This window comes from Theropithecus gelada, chromosome 19 (assembly GCF_003255815.1).
Source record: "Theropithecus gelada isolate Dixy chromosome 19, Tgel_1.0, whole genome shotgun sequence".
NCBI classification, from domain to species: domain Eukaryota; kingdom Metazoa; phylum Chordata; class Mammalia; order Primates; family Cercopithecidae; genus Theropithecus; species Theropithecus gelada.
In genome coordinates this window covers 20,689,372-20,713,932 of record NC_037687.1, presented here as the reverse complement: position 1 = coordinate 20,713,932, position 24,561 = coordinate 20,689,372, and the positions used below count along the sequence as shown (strand labels likewise).

At 42.0% G+C, this 24,561-nt stretch overlaps 2 protein-coding genes across 2 annotated transcripts in view; both read right to left on the bottom strand.

Annotated features, from left to right (window-relative positions):
* LOC112612815 (zinc finger protein 208-like) overlaps window positions 1-24,561 on the bottom strand; it is a 152,964-nt gene that overhangs the window by 10,409 nt on the left and 117,994 nt on the right.
* On the bottom strand, window positions 81-18,721 carry LOC112612846 (putative zinc finger protein 730). Its single transcript, XM_025367798.1, has 3 exons — window positions 18,540-18,721; window positions 688-814; window positions 81-184 (listed from the first exon to the last, which is right to left on the bottom strand). The coding sequence occupies exons 1-3, from the start codon at window positions 18,540-18,542 to the stop codon at window positions 81-83; spliced, it is 234 nt and encodes a 77-aa protein (XP_025223583.1). The 5' UTR covers window positions 18,543-18,721.

The window sequence follows — 24,561 nt, the reverse complement described above, 5'->3', positions numbered from 1 at the left end:
GCTTCCCAAATCACATTGTAAGGACTGGCTTTCTTTTTGGCCTTGGGACCTCTCATCTGTGTTGTCTGTTGTATTCACTCTCACCTACCTGGGGGTTCATCCACCATTTCATGTCGCTTCATATTCCAGGGTTCTTTTTCTTTCTCTAGACAGGTGATTAGGTCTGGCTTAGAGACAGTAATACCTGTTTTATTAAAAATAAAGAAGATGAATCTTGCTTATATTCTGTAATTACCAATTTAGTAATGTGCTCAGTAAAGAGGATGTAGTACATATTCTAGTAAATTAATCCCCAAATACCAATTTATAAGAGAAATTTCTAAATCTTTAGAAAATATTTTAAATTTGTAGGTTCTTAATTTCATTGACCAGTACTACTTAATAAAAAATCGACTGTGACAATTAGATTTTAAGATGTAGGCAACAATATTTTAGGCCACTAAATTCCTGAAATTATCACTAATCAAGAGTACATAATACAAATCAGCTCAGGAATATGGAAAGTTCAGGTGAAGATAAAACATCTTGAAGAAATTCTTTTCTACAAAAAAAATCCCCAAACTTTTCTTAAAAACAGGAATCTGAAACTCATTTATGCAAAGCATAAATTACCAAAAAACATTCTACAAAGAGGAGAAATGAAACATTTAGGGTATATTAGGAATGGTGTATTGAAGTTATTCTCACCCAGGAAGACCAGGTTTCTGTAGTTCTCTAACATCACATTTCTATATAAGTTCTGTTGTACTGTGTCCAGGCACTGCCACTCCTCTAGAGAGAATTCTATGGCCACATCTGTAAATGTCAATGGTCCCTGAAACACACACACACACACACACACACACAGGGAGAGAGAAAGAGAGAGAGAGAAACATATTTACCAAGTGCCCATGGGTAGACTTTTTTATTTAATTCAAGCTGAAATGAGAGAGAAAAGAGAACTGCTTCTCACTTACACGACTGACTGAAATTATTCAATAAATTAATTTACAAACAGAAATATTCTCTAATATATTCTCTAACTTTGAGAAAATAGTGTCATAAGATCCACAACATCAGTGTACACATGACATTTTTCTAAATGATAGAGTAAATTAAGGGCATGAACACAAACATATACATTTTTGAGTGCTATGTTTACATCTTACAGAATGAGTTGTGTATATTTTTCAGATCAAAAAGACATGTTGAGTTAGAATTGATCTCTCACATTTTAATGTATTCAATGAACTGAAGATTTTGTTAATACAGATTATTTTTTCAGAAAATCTGGAATAAAGTCTGAGTTGCTGTTTTTCTAACAAGCTCACCAGTAATGCCAATGTTTTTGGTCCAAAAAGAATATTTTGTCAAACATCCAGTAAATGAAGGAACCTGTTTTTCCCAGTTTTTTTGCATTGTAAACAAAGATGAGAGCTTTCATTTTCCAAAGACAGATATATGCAAAGAAAACCTAAGGAAGAAGGGCAGCTGCCAAATTAAATGTGATGGCATCCACTGCATAAAGACAGTTAATAATAAAGAAAAAATAATCAACTCCATAGTAAAACAGTCTGTCAGAGAGTTCTTTAACCAAGTGAATCATTAACATCAACTACACGAGGACAAATTTTTATGATGCACTGGTACACACAGAAAGACACAGCCTCACTGATGTGATATTGCTACCTAAAAGCAAATTATAGTCTGAATTTAACCATAAAGAAACATCCTTTTTTTTGTTGTTTTCTTTTTTTGAGACGGAGTCTCGCTCTGTCACCCAGGCTGGAGTGCAGTGGCACGATCTCGGCTCACTGCAAGCTCCGCCTCCCAGGTTTATGCCATTCTCCTGCCTCAGCCTCCCGAGTAGCTGGGACTACAGTCGCCCGCCACCACGCCCGGCTAGATTTTTGTATTTTTAGTAGAGACGGGGTTTCACCGTGTTAGCCAGGATGGTCTCGATCTCCTGACCTCGTGATCCTCCCGTCTCGGCCTCCCAAAGTGCTGGGATTACAGGCTGGAGCCACCGCACCCGGCCGAAACATCCGTTTTATTCAAAGTTTAAGATACCGATAACTCATGGGTTCTGTAATTTCTTTTCTTTTTTGATACGGAGTCTTGCTCTGTTCCTCAGGCTGGAGTGTAATGGCACGATCTTGGCTCACTGCAACCTCCACCTCCTGGGTTCAAGTGATTCTCCTGCCTCAACCTCCACAGTAGCTAGGATTACAGGCACCTGCCACCACGCCTGGCTAATTTTTGTATTTTTAGTAGAGATGGGGTTTCACCATGTTGGTCAGACTGGTTTCGAACTCCTGATCTCAAGTTATCCAACCACCTCGGCCTCCCAGAGTGTTAAGATTACAGGTGTGAGCCACCACGCCCGGCCAAGTGTTCTGTAATTTTAATAGTGATTTACAGTTGTCTTTTTTTAGCATTCTAGAGAACAAGTACCTCCTAATATATATATGTCTATATATATTTGGAATTTTCTGGGTAATAAATGCCATCCTGTTTAAATAAGCATTTTCAAAATCCTGTTCTGCGTAAAGCCAATGGAGAACACAGATGGAACCTCAACATTACATGTTCTCCATCTCTACTGAGGAACCCACCTTTCCCCAATTGAAACCTTGAGTATCCACACCTCATGTTTCACAGCCACAAGGGAACATTTTTAATATTGCAGATTAATTTATAATCTTGGTGAGAACTCTGCATGGCATATAAAAAGCTATGATGTAGAGAATGTACAGAAAGATCTGGTACGTAGGAAGGAAATATTTTTCAGAGACCCTTGACTACCATAAAAATTTTTTAAAGTAAACTCATTAGGGAGGAAAAATACAAGTAGAGAAGTAAAGGCTTGCAAGTACTAAACGCATGACAGTCCAGGAGGTAGAGTGGACACAACTCTTTTTTTTTTTTTTTTTTTTTGAGACGGAGTCTGGCTCTGTTGCCCAGGTTGGAGTGCAGTGGCCGGATCTCAGCTCACTGCAAGCCCCGCCTCCCGGATTCACGCCATTCTCCTGCCTCAGCCTCCCGAGTAGCTGGGACTACAGGCGCCCGCCACCTCGCCCGGCTAATTTTTTTTGTATTTTAGTAGAGACGGGGTTTCACCGTGTTAGCCAGGATGGTCTCGATCTCCTGAACTCGTGATCCGCCCGTCTCGGCCTCCCAAAGTGCTGGGATTACAGGCTTGAGCCACCGCGCCCGGCCGACACAACTCTTGATCTGGGACATCATTAGCTGAAAAATCGCCATTTATTCTTCTTTCTCCAATTTCTCTGAAATTCCTCAGATTAGATTCTCCAAATAAATTACACCTGCATCTTGAGAATATGCCTTTTAAAATGTCAGCAGCACCTGTTTACCTGGCTACCACCACACTCACAGGCAGAAGAACCAAGACTTGCAAAAAAAAAGTCCACTCATTTGTGTTCTTTATAACAGAGGAGATTTAGAAACAATGCACAGCTCCATGGAGATGCATTTCTTCTTTCTGTCCTCAGGTGCCCTCCCCTGCCACAGACAACAGCAGTTTCTGCTGCAATATTGGTAATATGGACCGCACTGCCCTTCCCCTACCAAACCCAAACAGAATAGGCCCTGTAACCACCCTTTAGTGCAAAGGTGAAACTTAACTCTCATGGATGTGTTTAGAAGCTTTCACACTTGATTCTGGCCTCATCTTAGAATCACATGAGGCGCTAAATTAAAACAACATGGATGCTTCTACTTGAAAGTAATAGTAGTAGACAGGGTTTCACTGTGTTAACTACTGCTTGAAAGGGCACAAGTAAACAGATCTTTGCAAATTGGCCATGGAGTCCTAATTAGAAACCTCAGTTGATAACCACTTGGCAAAGCATGGGTGTTGGCCGGGTGCAGTGGCTCACTCCTGTAATCCTAGCACTTTGGGAGGCTGAGGCAGTGGATTTGCCTGAGCTCAGGAGTTTGAGACCAGCCTGGCCAAGATGGTGAAACTCCATTTCTAGTAAAATATAAACAAAAACCAGCCAAGCACGGTGGCAGATGCCTGTAATCCCAGTTACTCAGGAGGCTGAGGCATGAGATTTGCTTGAACCCAGGAGGTTGCAGTGAGCCAAGACCATGCCACTGCACTCCAGCCTGGGCAACAAAATGAAACTGTCTTAAAAAAAAAAAAATTCATGGGTGCACATGAATACAGCAAGTTCTTAGAAGACCTATAAAGAGATGTCGATTCTGACACAATGGCAGGAGACTACAACACTCCGCAGACACTTAGATCATTGTGTTGCATGAATTAGGAGACTGGAGAGACTGATAGGTGGAAAAGGAGGATTTTATTGAGTGCACTCAGACCCAGTGGATTAACATCCAGAGACTAGGCCTACGACAAAGACAAATTTAACTTTTATACGCACTTCTGAAGGGGGTGGGCTAACTTGAAACAAGCCTACAGTGGCACAAAGCATAGTGGTGTGAAAGCAAGGATACAGAAACAGAAAAAAAGCAGTTAATCATACTATGACAGGTTCACAACTCAGGCTTATATATGACTCTTGCTGTGCAGCCCAGATGGCTGTTATCTAGGCTTGCTCCAGTGTCTTGCAAGGGATTATCTCATAACCTTCACCATGGCGCCTAGGTGGCTGCAATACAGGCCTGCTCAGGGATCTCATGACCTTCACTGTGCTGCTTAAATGAAAAACAGAACCATAAGAGAAAGGAAAATTTGTTTCTCTTCTCCCTATGTTGAGGGAATGCTGGGAGAATCTCCAGAGCACATTCTTTGGAGTCCTGGCTTCTTAGATAGTGTTACCAAGACTTTTCCTGGGTGTGAGCTGTGCCTGTTACTGCCTCTGGGATAAGTCAGCCTAATACAGGAAAGCTTGTTTTTCTTTTTAATTTAATTTAATTTTATTTAATTTCCCACCTCAATTGAGGCAGAAAATTAACAAAGATATCAGAACCTAAACTCAGCACTTGACCAAATCATTCTAATAAACATATATGAAACTCTCCATCTGAAAACAACATAGTATATATATCTTTCTCATCACCATGTATCACATACTCTAAAATTCACCACAAAATCAGAAACACAATAATCCTCAGCAAGTTCAATAATCCCAAAATCATACCAAATGCTCACTTAGGCCACAATTTGATAAAGATATAATTCAGGGCTGGGCATGATGGCTCATGCCTGTAATCCCAGCACTCTGGGAGGCTGAGGCGGGCAGATCATGGTATCAGGAGATCAAGACCATCCTGGTTAACACAGTGAAACTCTGTCTCTACTAAAAATACACACACACACACATAAAATTAGCCAGGCACGGTGGCACGCGCCTGTAGTCCCAGCTACTCAGGAGGCTGAGGCAGGAGAATCGCTTGAACCCAGGAGGTGGAAGTTGCAGTGAGCTGACATGGTGCCATGCACTCGAGCCTGGGTGACAGAGTAAGACTCCATTTCAAAAAAAGAAAAAAAAAAGATATAATTTAATACAAAGAAAAACACTTGAAAACATGCAATTACATGAAAATTAAACAACCTTCATCTGAATGACTTTTGGTAAATAATGAAATTAAGGCACAAATCAAGAAGTTCTTTAAAACAAATGAGAACAGTGATACAACACACCAGAATCTCTCCAACACAGCTAATGTGAGGTTAAAAAGGGAATTCATAGGACTAAATGCTCACAACAAAAAGTTAGAAAGATCTCAATTTAACAACCTAACATCATAAATAAAAGTATAAGAGAAGCAAGAGCAAACAAGCCCCTAAGCTAGCAGGAGACAAGAAATAACCAAAATCAGATCAGAACTGAAGGAGATTTAGACATAAAAAGTCATACAAAAGATCAAGAAATCCAGGAGTTAAATATTTTAAATAAATCAATAAGATAAACCACTAGGCAAGATTAGTGAATTAAGAAGAGAAGATTCAAATAAACACAATAAAAAATGACAACGCCTGTAATCCCAGCACTTTGGGAGGCTGAGGTGGGCGGATCACAAGGTCAGGAGATAGAGACCATCCTGGCTAACACGGTGAAACCCCTTCTCTACTAAAAATATTTTTATTTTATTTTATTTTATTTTATTTTTGAGACGGAGTCTCGCTCTGTCGCCCAGGCTGGAGTGCAGTGGCTGGATCTCAGCTCACTGCAAGCTCCGCCTCCCGGGTTTATGCCATTCTCCTGCCTCAGCCTCCTGAGTAGCTGGGACTACAGGCGCCCGCCACCTCGCCCGGCTAGTTTTTTGTATTTTTTAGTAGAGACGGGGTTTCACCGGGTTAGCCAGGATGGTCTCAATCTCCTGACCTTGTGATCCGCCCGTCTCGGCCTCCCAAAGTGCTGGGATTACAGGCTGGAGCCACCGTGCCCAGCTAAAAATATTTTTTTAAAATTTGCTGGGCATGGTAGTGGGCACCTGTAGTCCCAGCTACTCGGGAGGCTGAGGCAGGAGAATGGTGTGAACCCAGGAGGCGGAGCTTGCAGTGAGCCGAGATCGAGCCACTGCACTCCAGCCTGAGCGACAGAGCAAGACTTCATCTCAAAAAAAAAAAAAAAAGAAATGACAAAAGGGTCATTACTACTGACTCCACAAAAAATACAAATAACTACTGAAGTCTACTATGAACATCTCTATGCACACAAACTAAAAAAATCTAAAAGAAATGGATAAATTTCTGGGCAAATACATTCTCCCAATACTAAACAAGAAGAAATTGGAGCCCAGAACAAAAAAATAACAAGCTCCAAAATTGAATTAGTAAATAGCCTACCACTCAAAAAAAAAAAAAAAACCCAGGACCACACAGATTCACAGCTGAATTCTACTAGATGTACAAAGAAAAGCTGTCATTATATTTTCTAAAATTAGCTGGCATTATACTTTCTAAAACTATTACAAAAAATTGAGAAGAAACTCTTCCCCCACTCATTATATAACAGCATCATTCTGATACCAAAACCTGGCAAAGATAAAACAAAAAAAAGAAAACTCAGGCAAAAATTCTTCATGAACACTGATGCAAAAATCCTCAATGAAATACTGTAATATTGAATCCTGCAGCACATCAATAAGCGAATCTGCTATGATCAAGTAGGCTTTATCCCTGGGATGCAAGGTTGGTTCAACATACGCAAGTCAATAAATGTGATTCATCACATAAACAGAACTAAAGACAAAAACCACAAGATTATCTCAATAGATGTAGATAAAGTTTTCAATAAAATTCAACACTCTTCATGTTTAGAACCCTCAACAAACTAGGCATTGAAGGTACATACTTCAAAATAGTAAGATATCTGTGACAAATCCACAGCCAACATGCTGAACAGACGCAAGCTGGAAGCATTTCTTCTTTAAAAACTGGCAAAAGAAAAGGATGACTCCTCTCACTACTTTTATTCAACATAGAATTGGAAGTCCTGGCCAGAAGCAATCAGGCAAGAGAAATAAATAAAAGGTATCCAAATAGGAAGCGAGGAAATCAGACTAACCTTGTTTGCAGATGACATCATTCTATATCTAGAAAACCCTACAGTCTTGGTGCAAAAGCTCTTTAGACTGAAGAACAACTTCAGCAAAATTTCAGGATACAAAATATATGTACAAAAATCAGTGGCATCTCTGCACATCAACAATATCCAAGCCAAAATCCAAATAAAAAAAAAATTCCATTCACAACTGCCACAAAAAGAACAGAATATCTAGAAATACAGCTAACTAGGGTGGTAAAAAGTCTCTATGACAAGAACTACAAAACACTTCTTAAAGAAGTCAGAACTGACACAAATCAAAAACTATTTTATGCTCGTGGACAGAAAAAAATCAGTATCATTAAAATAACCCTACTGCTCAAAGAAATATATAGAAATAATGCTATTTCTATGAAACTACCAAAAACATTCTTAACACAACTAAAAACTATTTTTGAATTCATATGGAACAACAAAAAAAAGTCCAAATAGCCAATGCAATCCTAAGGAAAAAGAACAAAGCGGCTGGGCACGGTGGCTCACGCCTGTAATCCCAGCACTTTGGGAGGCCAAGGCGGGTGGATCACGAGGTCAGGAGATTGAAGCCATCCTGGCTAACACAGTGAAACCCCGTCTCTACTAAAAATATAACAACAACAACAATAATAATAATAATAGCAGGGTAGAGTGGCACATGCCTGTAGTCCCAACTACTTGTGGGGCTGAGGCAGGAGAATTGCTTGAACCTGGGAGGCAGAGGATGCAGTGAGCCGAGACTGCGCCACTGCACTCCAGCCTGGGGAATAAAGTGAGATTCTGTCTCAATAAAAAAACAAAACAAACAAACAAACAAAAAAAAAAACAAAGCCACATTACCCAACTTCAAACTATATTTCAGGGCGACAGAAACCAAAGTAGCATGGTACTGGTAAAAAGCAGACTCATAGACCAATGCAACAGAATAGAGAGCCCAGAAATAAAGCTTGCACATCTACGACGATCTGATATTCGACAAAGCTGACAAGAGGAACGTAAGAAGGATTTTGTTTAATAAATGGTGCTAGAATAACTAGCTAACACTATGTAGAAAACTGAAACTGCACCCCTTTCTTATACCATACACAAAAATATACTCAAGATGAATTAAAGACTTAAATAAAAAATACTGTATGTTGACCTAGGAAATACCATTCTAGACATAGGAACTGGCAAAGTTTTATGATGAAGGTACCAAAAGCAATTGCAACAAAAGCAAAAATTGATGAATGGGACCTAATTAAACTAAGGAGCTTTTTCACAGCAAAACAAACAAATAAAAAACAAAGAAAACCAGTCAGAGTAAACAGACAATCTACAGAATAAAAGAAAATATTGGCCGGGCGCGGTGGCTCACGCCTGTAATCCCAGCACTTTGGGAGGCTGAGGCGGGCGGATCACAAGGTCAGGAGATCGAGACCCCGGTGACACCCCGTCTCTACTAAAAATACAAAAAATTAGCCGGGTGCGGTAGCGGGTGCCTGTAGTCCCAGCTACTCAAGAGGCTGAGGCAGGAGAATGGCGTGAACCCCGGAGGCGGAGCTTGCAGTGAGCCGAGATCGCGCCACTGCACTCCAGCCTGGGCGACAGAGCGAGACTCCGTCTCAAAAAAAAAAAGTATTTGCAAACTATGCTTCTGACAAAGGTCTAATATCCAGAATCCAAAAGGAACTTAAACAAATTTACAAGAAAAAACAAGCAACCTTATTAAAAAGTAGGCAAAAAACATGAACAGATGCTTGTCTAAAGATATACATGTGGTTAACGAGCATTTGATGAGTATATCTTTCTTATCACTAAAAGTAGAGAAATGCAAAGAAAAATCACAATGAGATACCATCTCACACTAGTCAGAATAGCTATTATTTAAAAAGTTAAAAAAAAAAAAAAAAGGCCAGGCGCAGTGGCTCACACTTATAATCCCAGCACTTTGGGAGGCTGAGGCAGGTAGGATCACTTCAGGTCAGGAGTTCGAGACCAGTCTGGCCAACATGGAGAAACCATGTTTCTACTAAAAATACAAAAATTAGACGAGCGTGGTGGTGCGCACCTGTAATCCCAGCTACTAGGGAGGCTGAGGCAGGAGGATCATTTGAACCCGGGAGGCAGAGGTTGCGGTGAGTCAAGATTCTGCCACTGCACTCCAGCCTGGCAACAGAGCAAGATTCGTCTCAAAAAAAAAAAAAAAGAGAAGAAGAAAATGACAGATGCTGGCAAGGTTGTGGAGAAAAGGGAATGCTTATGCACGGCTGGTGAGAGTGTAAATTAGTTCCACCATTGTGAAAAGCAGTGTGGTGATTCCTCACAGGACTAAAAACAGAAGTACCATTTGACCCAGCAACCTTCTAATTGGGTATATATCCCCAAAAATATAAATTATTCTACCATAAAGACACATGCACGTGCATGTTTACTGCAGAAATACTCACAATAACATAGATATGGAATCAACCTAAATGCCTATCAACGGTAGACTGGATAAAGAAAAATATTGTATGGCTGGGCACGGTGGCTCATGCCTGTAATCCCAGCACTTTGGGAGGTCGAGGCAGGTGGATTGCCTGAACTCAGGAATTTGAGACCAGCCAACGCCACATGAAAAAACTCCATTTCTACAAAAAATAGAAAAAGAAAAATTAGCCAGGCATAGTGGCACGCACCTGTAGTCCCAGCTACAGGGACTGCTGAGGAGGAGAAGCTAAGTTAGGGGAGCTGAAGTAGGAGGGTTGTTTGGGGAGCTGAGGTAGGAGGAATGCTTGAGCCAAGGATGTTGAGGCTGCAGTGAGCCAACATCATGCCACTACACTCCAGCTTGAGTGACAGGGTGAGACCCTGTCTCCCCAATAAATAAAATATAATATTTAAAAATATAGGCCAGGCACAGTGGCTCATGCCTATAATCCCAGTACTTTGGGAGGCTGAGGCGGGTGGATCTCCTGAGGTCAGGAGTTCGAGACCAACCTGGCCAACATGGTGAAACCCCGTCTCTACTAAAAGTACAAAAATGAGCCAGGCGTCATGGCGGGCACCTGTAATCCCAGCTACTTGGGAGGCTGAGGCAGGAGAATCGCTTGAACCTGGGAGGTGGAGGCTGCAGCAAGCAGGGATCATGCCACGGCACTCCAGCCTCGGCAACAGAGCGAGACTCCATCTCAAAAAATAAAAGGAAATAAAACAAAATAAAATAATTAAAAAAATAAAAATATATATGGTGGCAGGGCACAGTGGCTCACGCCTGTAATCTCAGCACTTTGAGAGGCTGAGATGGGCGGATCACTTGAGGTCAGGAGTTCGAGACAAGCCTGGCCAACATGGTGAAACTCTGTCCCCACTAAAAATACAAAAATCAGCTGGGTGTGATGGTGCATACCTGTGATCCCAGCTACTTGGGAGGCTGAGGCAGGAGAAATCGCTTGAATGTGGGAGGCGGAGGTTGCAGTGAGCCCAGATTGCAAAACTGCACTCCAGCCTGGGTAACAGACCTAGACTCCATCTCAAAAAATAAATAAAATAAAATAAAATAAAATAAATATGTGTGTGTGTGTATAAAATATATATGGTATATAAACATCATGGAATGTTGTGTGGTTATTAAAAAAAAAAAAAGAAGAACAAGATCATGTCCTTTGCAGCAACATGGATGGAGGTGAAGCCCACTATCCTTAGAAAACTAATGCAGAAACAAGAAACCAAATGCATGTTCTCATTTATAAGAGTTAAATAACAAGAACACATGGACACAAAGAGAGGAACAAGCACTGAGGCCTAGTTGAGGGTGGAGGGTTAGAAAGACAAAGAGAATCAGAAACAATACCTGTTTGATGCTTAGTATCTCAGTGACAAAATAACCTACACCAAACTTCCATGACACAATTTTATCTATATGATAAACCTGCATGTGTATCCCTAGAACAAAAATAAAAGGAAAAAACTTGATTAGTTTGGGAGAGTGCTATGTAGGTGAAAAGACTGGTTTGTGCTACAGATAGTAGCCCAGGTGGGGCTGTACTGATTTATTTCTAGGTCCATGGAGGCAGGTAAGATTATGAACAGGTGGCCCAGAACTCTTTAAGTAGGTGGAGAAAAAGAGGTTGCTGCTAGAGATTGTGTCTGGGAGTAGGAACATTCCAGGAGACTTGTACACACTTTTGTGCATTTCTGGGAAGAAACACTGGGATCAGAAATGCTGTGGTGAAGTTCCTGAGGATGGTGCCTCATTCTGGGAGGGATGTGGACATGTCAATGTCTAGAGGGTGTGTGAGTGGGTGGGAATCCCGTGGTGGCACCTGTGGGAAAACAGGGTCTATCATCAGAGATCGTTCCAAGTTTTCATCCTTTCTTACCCTAAGAAGACACCTGGAATCACAAGACAATGGACAGTGTAATGGCCTGTGTACAGGAGAGCACAGCCTCCCATTCCCAGACACCCAGAGTTTTATTCCAGGCCAGGCCTCCAAGATATCTTTTTTTCTGGTACTGAATCTGTAGTTCTCTGAGAATCAAGCAATTCTCCAGCACCAACTCATTGTCTAACATTTGAATTCTGACACCACCCAGAGTCAGCACAGAGCCTGATTCAGGGCTCGGTCCCCACAACATTGTTCTCACTGCAGATGCCAGTCACAAACCCCATGGGCCCATCTATGCTTCTGAGCTTTTTAAAAATTCAGGACTTTCAAAACCTCTTTGAAGTGTAATAATTGGACAGAGCTACTCACAGAACTCAGCAAACACTGTAGTTATGTTTATCAGTTTATTATAAAAGATACAATCCAGGAGAAGTCAAACGGAAGAAATGCATAGGAAAAGAAAAGAGGTGGGAAAATAAAAAGCACATGGATAATCCTGGAAAACAGCTGTGATTAATAAAATTCTCTATCCTTTGGGTGCTCCAGAAACATGAAGCACATGGAAAGAAACACCCTTCCCATTAAGACTTAGACGGTGCTCTCTGTTCTTACCTGTCACAGAAGCCAGACATAGACTGCACATTTTCTTCTTGCTCTCATAAAAATATTAGCTGAATTTGTCTTCAGTGGTAAAAATAAAATACTTCTGTCAGAGGCGTATAAACCAGAGCCTATTGGGCTGCATTCCCAAACAGTTAAGGCATCCTTTTTTTGGGGGGTGGGGTGGGGGGGACAGAGTCTTGTTTCTGTTGCCCAGGCTGGAGTGCAGTGGCGTGATCTCAGCTCACTGCAACCTCTGCCTCCCCGGTTCAAGTGATTCTCCTGCCTCTGTCTCCCGAGTAGCTGGGATTACAGGCACCCACCACCATGCCCGGCTAATTTTTGTATTTTTTTTTTAGTAGAGATGGGGTTTCATCACGTTGGTCAGGCTGTCTCGAACTTCTGACCTCATGTGATACGCCCGCCTCAGCCTTCCACAGTGCTGGGATTACTGCTTACGGCCCACAGTTAAGGTATTCTAAGTCGTGTAATAAGATAAGAGCTTGGCACAAGATACAGGTCATAAAGACCTTGCTGATAAAACAGACTGCAGTAAAGGGGCCAGCTAAAACCCACCAAAGCCAAGACCGTCCTCACTGCTACACTCCTATCAGCGCCATAACAGTTTACAAATGCCATGGCAACATCAGGAAGTTACCCTATATGGTCTAAAAAGGGGAGGCATAAGTAATTCACCCCTTGTTTAGCATATAATCAAGAAATTACCACAAAGTGGTCAACCAGCAGCCCTCTGGGCTGCTACATCTGTGAAGTAGCAATTGTTTTATTCCTCTGTTTTCTTAATAAACATGCTTCCACTTTACTCTATGAACTCACCCTAAATTCTTTCTTGCGTGAGATCAAAGAACCCTATCTTGGAGTCTGGATTGGGACCACTTTCCTGGACTTCCATATCAGACCTCACTTAAATTTATCTCCTTCCAAGAGGCTCCTGGACTTTGGGCTACCCTCCGTCTGAGCCAACATACAACCCCATTCTATGTCACTTCTAAGAGTATGCTGACTTCAGGATAAAACATTCTCTGATCTATAATCTGATTTTTTACCCTCCATTTGCCATTCCCCTCCCATCTTTTTTCTAATCTTGTTTGCTCATCCCTATGAAAGAAAGCCCTTGTCATCACCTGAGGTAAGGAGTTGAGACCAGCCTGGCCAACATAGTGAAACCTTGCCTCTACTAAAAATACAAGTATCAGCCAGGTGTGGTCGTGGGCACCTATAATCCCAGCTACTTGGGAGGCTGAGTAACGAGAATCGCTTGAGCCCAGGAGGTGGAGGTTGCAGTGAACCGAGATCACGCCACTGCACTCCTGCCTGGGCAACAAGAGTGAGACTCCATCTCAAAAAAAAAAAAAAAAAGATTAAAAAAAGAAGAAAAAAGAGAAAGCCTTTGTCTGCCTAAACTTTGCAATCCTTAACGCTCTTATGGTTGGTACTTCCTCCTGTTGCAATACTCCTTGATAATTCAATGTTCTTTTTTTACACAAATCTAACTTTGTTCTATTTTACAAAGTCTAAAAACTGTCTCAAAACAAGGACAACTTTATCTTCAGTAAGATCCTCCCAGTCCCCTTCCACCTTAATCGTAACTGCATCTGCCTGTGGGGCCCCAGCTTTCCAGGGCTCTGTAGCTTCTCTCAGGATAAAGGCTCCTTCCATGGCTGGGGTGCGCAGGCTGGGACACCTGCAGGGGAGGCTCCCCAGAAAGAACTAACTGGACCTTAAAAAACCTTCTTTTGCAGGCTCAATATTAGCCTTAGCTTGGAGTCGCTGGGCTCAAGCTTTAATTTCCATGTCAGAGTTATTCACTTGGTCTTTGAAAAGTGTTTGAAAAATCCAGCAAAATTATTCAAACAATGTTCATATAAAAACAAGGCAATTTTGGCCTGGCACGGTGGCTCACGCCTGTAATCCCAGCACTTTGGGAGGCTGAGGCGGGCAGATAACGAGGTCAGGAGTTCGAGACCAGCCTGGCCAATATGGTGAAACCCCATCTCTACCAAAAATACAAAAATTAGCTGGGCATGGTGGCGTGTGCCTGTACTCCCAGCTACTCAGGAGGCTGAGGCAGAAGAATCGCTTGAACCCAGGAGGCGGGGGCTGCAGTCCAGCCTGGGTGACAGAGTAAGACTCTATCTCAAAAAAAAAAAAAAAGGCAATTTTACAATGCTTACATTTCATACCTCAGTAAGAAAAGCAAAAGTATCTATTCCTTTACAAATGTATTATTTTATTATTTCCATTAAAAATCATGTAGTGGCCGGGTGTGGTGGCTCACGGCTGTAATCCCAGCACTTTGGGAGGCCGAGGTGGGCAGATCACCTAAGGTCGGGAGTTCGACCAGCCCGACCAACATGGAGAAACTCCGTTTCTACTAAAAATACAAAATTAGCCGGGTGTGGTGGCACATGCCTGGAAGCCCAGCTACTAGGGAGGCTGAGGCAGGAGAATTACTTGAACCTGGGAGGCGGAGGTTGCGGTGAGCTGAGATTGTGCCACTGCATCCCAGCCTGGGCGACAAGTGTGAAACTCCGTCTCAAAAAAAAAGTCATGTAATAGGCCGGGCACGGTGGCTCATGACTGTAATCCTAGCACTTTGGGAGGGGCAGACTGCCAGAGCTCAGGAGTTCGAGACCAGCCTGGACAACATGGTGAAACCCCGTCTTTACTAAAACACAAAAATAGCTGCGCATGGTGGTGTGTGCCTGTAGTTCCAGCTACTTGGGAGGCTGAGGAAGGAGAATTGCTTGAACCCAGGAGGCAGAAATTGCAGTGAGCCGAGATTGCACCATTGCACCTCAGCCTTCAGCTAGACTCCGTTTCAAAAAAAAAGAAAAAAAAAAAATCATGTAGTAAACAATTAGTCATATGGGAACAACTTGTAGGAGGTACCAGGTTTCATCTAAAACATTTATCATTACACTCTGAAATAAAGATAACAGGATATAGAACAGAGATATTCACTGTCAAAAATTTACCCTGAAAAAACTACTGATGTTTTCATGAATTCATGTAACCCACCTATTATCTACAACATTTTCTTCTGGAAATGTATTCATTTTCTACAGCCAAAATGGAAGCGAGATTTTCCCTATTCTTTTCCTTGGTAACATTCCAAAATCTAAGCCTTGGAATTCTGTTTGAAATCCATAAAAAAAAATAATATGCCTGAGAAAATTCCTAAACTCACTCTAAGAAAGAAAAAGGTACATAAGAATTTTTAACAACAAAAAAAAGATTAGATTTTTCTGAAACCCACCTCTTTTATGCCCTTTGTAAATATTTTCTTACCTTTCAAGCTCTACTAATAAATTGCAATTTAGAGTTAAAAAATTGAAGTAAATATAAGTGAACAAATCTTTCCAAAGTGACAAACCCAGGGAGTGGCAGTGCTGATAAGAAAACAGATGTGTCCGACTCATGTGTGGAGTTCAATCACTTGACAGATTTTCCCACCCATCTTGCTCACTTAAGTACTCAATAACCACCCTCTCCGGAGACTCTGCACTCTGTTCCAGTGAGTGTTCCAAGTGCCTTTTACTTTGCAATTTCTTGCCTCACATCACCAGGGTCAGGGTTTCTTTTGCCTTTTGAGATAACACCTTTTTTTTTTTTTTTTTTTCCCGAGACGGAGTTTCGCTCTTGTTGCACAGGCTGGAGTGCAATGGCACGATCTTGGCTCACCACAACCTCCACCTCCTGAGTTCAAGCGATTCTCCTGCTTCAGCCTCCTGAGTAGCTGGGATCACAGGCATGCCCCACCACGCCCTGCTAATTTTGTATTTTTAGTAGAGACAGCGTTTCATCATGTTGGCTAGACTGGTCTCAAACTCCTGACCTCAGGTGATCTGCCCATCTTGGCCTCCCAAAGTGCTGAGTTTGTACAGGCGTAAGCCACTGTGCCTGGCAGAGATACTATTCTTTTTTCACAAATTGTAGAGAATCTAGGGGGCAGGGGCAGAAATTATTTCTGTTTTCAACTCAATACCAGCATCTGATTGGCTGACCAGCAATGTGTCTGCAAGAAAGGAAAGTTGGGCTGGGCGAAGACAATTCAAACATCTGAAGGGGTTAGGTTTTCAAAGGAAGAGCACACCAGGAAATTCCTCTCAGCCCCAGGGCATCCACCTAGTCCCTTAAGAGGCTACACTCCATACCACAGGTTGTCCTATGGGAGAGAATGACCCAGGAGTTAATATTCATTAGACAGTCTCCCAGACATAGCCATGACTGCTACCTTGGTTTATTCAGACAGTACTGAAACCCAGGACCAGGAAAAAAACTAAACGGTGGCTGAGGACACATCACCCCACAAAACTTCCAAGAAAAACCTTGATGCCAAAACAGTCCCAGGAGATCTCTACGCCAAGGGAAGATAAAAGGAAAAGACACAAAGATTATTTTACAATACAGTGTCAGAAAATTATTCCTTGCTTTCTTCTTATGGAAAATATTTATAAACAGAAAACGAATCTATTTAAATGTGCCATCCAATGCTTTGTCAAAAAATGTTTAATTAAAATACAGTATCAAAAACGTACACTAAAGGACAAATAGTTAATAGTGTGAATTAGGGAGGGGGAGTTGGCATCTGGGATTGTCAGGAGGAAATGGAAATTCTGTATTTTACTGCAAACCAGAGTCAGGCTGGAGGAATAGGGGGCGTGAGGGCAGACTTGAGACCCTGCTTAGAACACCTATGAAAAATGCAGGGGAAGATCAGTTTTGTGTAGGGAGTGAAAATAGTTAACTGCTAGGCAATTCGACTGAGGTGGCCGTAGTCCCTGAATTCCTACTTTTAAAAAATCTAACTCAAGACGGGTGCGGTGGCCCACGCCTGTAATCCCAGCACTTTGGGAGGCCAAGATGGGCGGATCACCCGAGGTCGGGAGTTTGAGACAAGCCTGACCAACATGGAGAAACACCGTCTCTACTAAAAATACAAAATTAGCTGGGCGTGGTGGTGCTTGCCTGTAATCCCACCTACTCGGGAGGCTGAGACAGGAGAATCACTTGAACACAGAGGCGGAGGTTGCAGTGAGCTGAGATCGCGACACTGCACTCCAGCTTGGGCAAGAAGAGCGAAACTCCGTCTTTCAAAAAAAATTTTTTTTTGGTAAATTACTACATTGGGGAAAACAAATACAGGGTTAACAAACTATAAACTGGAATTAAGCTCTGATTACATAACCAGGAAAGTTTGTACGCTCAACATGGAAATTAAGACACTACGTAACTCTACCTAACCGATTACTGAATTCGCGTTTTTGTATCATGCAGAGTCTTTCATTCAAGTTCCTCCAAAGGACCACAAACTACATCCCACAGCTGGGTGCTTTACAATTTTAGAACCACTCGTTGATTAAATTATTTAATATTTTGCGGTGACTCCCCTTTATTTTTTATTTATTTATTTATTTTGAGATAGTCTCATTGTGTCAACCAGCCTGGAGTGCAATGGCACAATCTTGGTCTCCTGGGTTTAAGCGATTCTCGTGCCTCAGCCTACCGAATGGCTGGGATTACAGATGCTTGCCACCACACCTGGCTAATTTTTGTATTTTTAGTAGAGACGAGGTTTCACCATGCTGGCCAGGTTGTTCTGGAATGCCGGACCTCATTGATCCGCCCGCCTCCCAGCAAACTGCTGGGATTACAGGCGTAAGCCACCGCCCCCGGCCACTCCCATAGATTTTCAATAGGAGAAAATAGGAACTGGGAACCCCACAGATCAAAGCTCTTCCCGCTCATGTACCCGCACCCCGAGTCACGATTCTCCCCGTGGTTCCTGCACAATCTGGGAGAGACTGCGGAATTGCGCGTGCAGAGCTGCCCAGACAGGGCTACAGGTCAGGTCACAGTCTCTGCAGAGGGAAGAGACAGGACGCCCAGCGCCCGGCTATCAGCACAGCCGCCATCTTATGGTTGAAGGGGACTGAGGCCGAGCTGGGCAAGGAGAACTCCGGGCGCAGATCGTGGAGCTGACTGCGTGGAGACCTAAGTCCGCCACAGCCACTTCCCAAGGTTCCGACCAGCCCCTCCCCCCTCTCGGGATGTCAGACCCGGCACTCACCATTTCTAGGCTGCCAGGGGGTCCTGGAGTCTTGGCTCTGGATCGCCCAATATCTGCAGGTCACAGGGTCACACAGGCTGGGCCTCTAGGAACAAGACACAGAAATGAAGACCAGACCTGGAGCTCTGGAGACAGCCACAGCCAAACGCCCCGCCATATCCCGGAAGCCGTCCTGTCCGCTCCAGCTGCGTGCCTGATTGGACTGTCCCCAGCCCAGCGTCCCTGATTGGATGCTGTTTAAGACCCACCCCCTTAGGCCGTGAGTGACAGAAGTTGTGATCAGTTGCTGGGCTGAATGAAGAGTGACAGCCTAGCTGCAGCTTTCTCAGGCAGGCTTTCCTCTGAGCTGAGCCAGGCCCACCCTAGAGGGTGTTTGCATTGAACCTTGTGTATAAGGTCATATGCATTTATAAATAATATACTATGTGGCTAGTCACAGATGAAAATAATATAATAACAATTACTTTGAAATTTTAGCTTTTATCACCTTCCTGGCTTCTGGTCCTTTGAGCAGGCAGCCTAACATTTTAAAAAGGAGGCAGTCCTCTGAAATAAAATGTGAGCCACATGTGAATTTTTAATTTTCTAGTAGCCAAACTTTAAAAAGAAACATGAAACACGTGGAATTGATTGTAATAATGTAACCCAGTATGTTTAAAATATTGTCATTTTAATATGTGAGCTACATGGAAAGAAAATATCTTGGGCCCCCAAAATTACTAAGGAAAACTCAAGCTGGAAACTAAAGGCTAATCAGAAACTCAAAGGAATGTAACCACCTATCTGTGACCTGAAAGCTCCCTCCAGCTTCATGTCTTCCTGCCTTTGCTTCAAGTTGTCCCACCTTTCCAGACCAAACCAATGTACTTCTTTCATATGTTGATTGATGTCTCATGTCTCCCTAAAACGTATAAAACCAAGATATTCCCTGACCACCTTGGGCAGGTGTCCTCAAGACTTCCTGAAGCTATGTCATAGGCGTGTTCTCAACCTTGGCAAAATAAACTTTCTAAATTAACTGAGACCTGTCTCAGATTTTCTGGGTTCACAGCAATATGTAATTATTAAGGCACTATATATATATTTGGAACTAAATCTTCAAAACCAACTCTGTATTTTACTTTTCTAGCAAATTGCAGTTCAGATCAGGCACATTCCAGGCACCCAGGAGCCACACATGGCCAACAGCTACCACGTTGAAGTGCAGCTCTGATGTCAGGTGGGTGGAGGCCCTGAACATCCCTTTTCTGCCAGAGGTGAGGGGACAGCCTCTCTCTACTAACATCTATCTTCAGTTCTGAGGGTGGGACAGATAGTGGCCATAGCAAGGGCAGAGGGCAGCAAGAATAAAATAACCACAGGTAGACCACTGCTTGCCACCTGTGGTCCACCCTTCATCCAGAGATCAGACAGTGAACAAAAAATTCTGGGGCCCCAGGAGAAGAAAACTCTGTTTTCAGGTCTGTACACAGTCTTTACCTCCAACTTTTAGATATGAAGAAAACAAATTAAAGGCAAACTTATTTTGCTATTTGGCCTTGGCCCTAATGGTCAGGCTGTGATTATCTGTTTTCTCCTGTGGTGTGGGGTACTGTGTGAGTAACAGCACCAATCACACACATACATGTCTACCTGTATTTCTGCATTACCCAACATTGTCTTAGGAGACATACAACTTCAAATCAGGAGGAAAAAAAAAAAAGTCAGTACCTTTAGGGTGTCCACTGTCAGAAGGTAACTAGTAATCAACCTGTCACTGAATCCTGGCATTCCATCTGCACAGGGTACATGTATTAGTTAGCTATTGCAGCATAACAAACCATCCAAAACTTATTTGCTTGTAATGGAGATGTTCGGCCATTTAGGCTGGGCTCAACTGAGCTCCTTCAGGTGTGTATCATCAGCTGTCTTTTCACTAGGCAGCTGTGTTTCTGGGGGTGAGCTTCTGCTTCTGGGGCTGTCAACAGGGGCACCTTGCTTCTCCTCCCCATGGTATCTTATTTTCCACCTGGCTAACATGGGCCGTCATGGAGATGGCAGCATTCTGAAAGAAAAACAGAAGCATTCAAGACCATTCGAGCCTAGGCCCCAAACTAGCACATTATCATGTTTACAGCTTTCTACTGTCCTGAGCAGGTAAGGTCAGCTAGATCTATGGTTTGGAAAACAAATTCTGTATTTCAATGGCAACAGCTATGAAAGCACCTGGCAATGGATATAGGAGGCATGAAAACTTGCTACAATTTTTGCAATCAGTGTCATTCTGCCTTTTTTTGCATATGTGGTTCATACAACTTCTTTCACATCAAGAAACTTGTCCAAAGAACCATGGCTACTAACTGGCTGGGCTGAGACTCAGTATCAACTGTTTTGTTTTTTTTTTTTTTAAGATGAAGTCTTGCTCTGTTGCCCAGGCTGGAGTGCAGTGGCACAATCTTGGCTCACAGCAACCTCCGCCTCCTGGTTCAAGCAATTCTCATGCCTCAGCCTCCTGAGTAGCTGGAATTACAGGCGCATACTACCACACTCAGCTAATTTTTTATTTTAGCACAGATGGGGTTTTGCCATGTTAGCCAGACTGGTCTCATACACCTGACCTCAAGCAATTCACCTGTCTCGGCCTCCCAAAGTGCTGGAATTACAGGCGTGAGCTACCGCACCCCGCCTTCAGGATCAACACTGACTCCAAAGCCCGTGCACCTCCATAGATCAAACTATAATACTAAAGTAGCTGCCCTAGACCTTTGAAATCCTGGAGAGTGAAACTTCTAAAATAGAAGCCAGATTCCTTTTATATTTGTGTGCATATAGCACTGTTTATTATTGAGAATAATCTTGTCAAGAAATTGCAGAAGTACATGGTGGCTCACACCTGTAATTCTAGCACTTTGGGAAGCTGAAATAGGAGAATGACTTGAGCTCAGGAGTTCAAGAGCAGCCTGGGCAACATAGTGAGATCCAGTGTCCATGAAAAAAAATGAAAAATTAGGCATGATTTTGCATGCCTGTAGTCCCAGCTACTCAGGTGGCTGGGGCAGGAGAATTGCTTGAGCCTGGAAGATTAAGGCTTCAGTGAGCCATGATTAGTTATACCACACTCTAGCCAGGGTGGTAGAGTGAGACTCTGACTCAAAAATAATAATAATAATAATTATTATTATTATTTGAGAAAATAGCTGTGGAATGAGTTTAGAAAATCAAAGCTCAATAACACATTATTTTCAGTATTAAAAAAATTTGAAAATTTGTAAAAGAAGAAAACTTTAGAAAAATTAAATTTAACAGAGTTTAAATGAGCAAATCGTGATTTGCAAATCAGGTAACCTATGGATCCAGAGTAGGCTTGGAGAGACTCCAGCACAGCCACATGTTGGTAAAAGATTTATGAACCAGAAAAGCAAAATGACATATAGAAAATGGAAGTGAGGTTCAGAAACAGCCAGATTTATTACAGCTTAAGATTTGTCCTATTTGAACACTGTTTACTATGTAAAAAAAAAAAAAAAATCCTATTCACCAAAATTAAACATAAAAGAGGGAAGCTTTAGGCTATAACTAATTTAACAATTTCTCTCTTTTGTCATCTTCTCAAGTTTGAGACCAAAACTTTAGACATTGATATCACTTTGTCACCATCAAAAATGTACTTATTTGGACTCAAATCTGACTGTGAAATAGCAGAACTGTGGGTTTGTAAAGTGAAAATAAAAACTTCAGCTTATTATTTTGAAATGATTTTTATTTGTTTTTTAAAGTGTTAGAGTACAGGGACCTCCTTGTGTTGAAATCTGCTATTTACAGAAGAAAAACAAAACCTGGCCAGTTTTAGAATCTACCTATTGCTGCAGGGGCCTTTGAAAACAGTATGCTGAGAATAGATAGGGCTCAAGGACAGTATCTCCAATTGAACTTTTAATGAACTCCCGTAGGCGCCAAGAAGGCGGGCAGATAAGGAAGAGCATAGAAACAAAGAACTGAGTAGAAGGTTACATCTGGGAAAAGAAAGTTTGTTTTGCATTGCATTCTTTCTGCTGACGTGGGGTTTATGGAGTATAAATAAAGTGAGGCGGAGGCTCTGAGCGCGGCCGCCATGTTCTCTGTGTGTCTTTGTCTTTTGTGTGTTCTTTCATTCTCCACCACCCCTGGCACAGACCCCAACATATTGCCTTAAAATTTTAGTTTAATTATGTCACATCTAGCATGAGTGACTCATTTTGGTTTGGTTTGGACCTAGTGCATAAGCTCAGTCCAGAATTATGGCCTCCAATAGTTTTCTTTAAAAAATTCCCCCTATTTGGTTAAGTTCTTACATAGGTCACAGTGTGACCAAAACTCGGTTCTTTAGAGCCACTCTCAGTTTCCACTATTTTTGTTTTTTGTCCTTAGCGTGCCATTCATAGGTTGTGGTGTCTTCATAGTCACATATGTCTTTGAGTTTCTGTCATTCTAGTTAGAGAGAGGGACCATTTGACATTCTACAAATGACTATATTCAAACGTTTATATCTTTTGAGAGAATACAGTGCAGTAGGAAGATTACTAATTTGACTATCAGGAGGATAATACCAAGAGTTTGAAGCATGCTTTTTAGCCAGGGTCCCCATGAACAACCAACTAAAATTAAATAGATCAAATAATTAGCTAGATAAATGGTCTACTCATTTCATCTAATCAGCCTGTTCATGAATCATCTACAACTGCATCTCTATAATACCTGCTGTAGTTCTCCATAGGCAGCTATTAGCAACTGCACAGATATATATTTATCCAGTAAGTAATCAAAAGAAATTATATTTGGCACAACTTTGTGAGAAAATTTAAAGTCTATTGTGTAAGCATAGCCTTTATGGTATAATCTGCTATAGAGCTCTATTGAGAGGGATAAATTTGTAACCATTGCCTCATTTACTCTAAACACTGATACCCATTCAGAAGAGTAATGGCCTCCGGGCAATGCTCTTTAACCTATTCTGAATAAGTTCTTTTTAACTTATGAAATAGGTTAAGAGCAGTGGACCAATATTCTGTTTTTGGTATTGTGAGAAAACAAATGTTTCATTAAAACTTCTCACCCACATTGGCCCTTCCTCTTTTACCTTTCAAGGAATAAGTTTCCTCATATATAATGTTGACTGCAAAATTCTCTACATGTAAGTATACCCCCATGAGTGCACACAAGAGACCACTTTTTAAAATTTCTGTTGTCTGTAGAACCATAAACAAACTGTGAACTAAGAGTGTCATGATAATGAGATGTCTTGATTTTTGATCTTGTGAAAAAAAGCTATCTACATGGAGACGGCCATCTGCTTTTGAGGACAAACTTTCCTGGTTAGCTTTACCTTAAAATCTCCTATGGGTTTACAATTGCAAGAGTTTGGAGGGGCTCTTCTAAGTTGTGAGATTATCAATCCAATGTTCAAGGTCTTGAAGTCTTGCTTCAGGGTAGGTGGCAGGCAGATTCATTCTCTGGGTTCTTGATTATAAAGGGTTTTACTCTCCTCAGTCAGTAGACTAGTAAAGGCTTTCTTCACCTGGTGAAAATGTGCTCTGCCATAATGCATTGAAGCCTTGTTGAATTTAGTAATGTTAGACTTTAGTAGCAGAAGACGCATGAGGTTCTATTATGCACATAGGCCTTCTAATGACTATTTTATAAGGGTCAACATATTTTTTCCATTCTAAGTAAATCTGCAGTTACAAAAGCAATCCAGTCAATTTAGTTAGCTTTGCTCAATACTATTGTATCTGTAATACTGTGGCAAGCCAGACCTCACTAACAACTGTTTCAGTACTGACTGAGTGGTTAAGTAAAGTATTAAAAGCCAGTGACCAGCCGGACGTGGTGGCTCACGCCTGTAATCCCAGCACTTTGGGAGGCCAAGGCAGGCAGATCACGAGGTCAATAGATCGAGACCATCCTGGCCAACATGGTGAAACCCCGTCTCTACTAAAAATACAAAAAAATTAGCTGGGTGTGGTGGCACACACCTGTAGTCCCAGCTACTTGGGAGGCCGAGGCA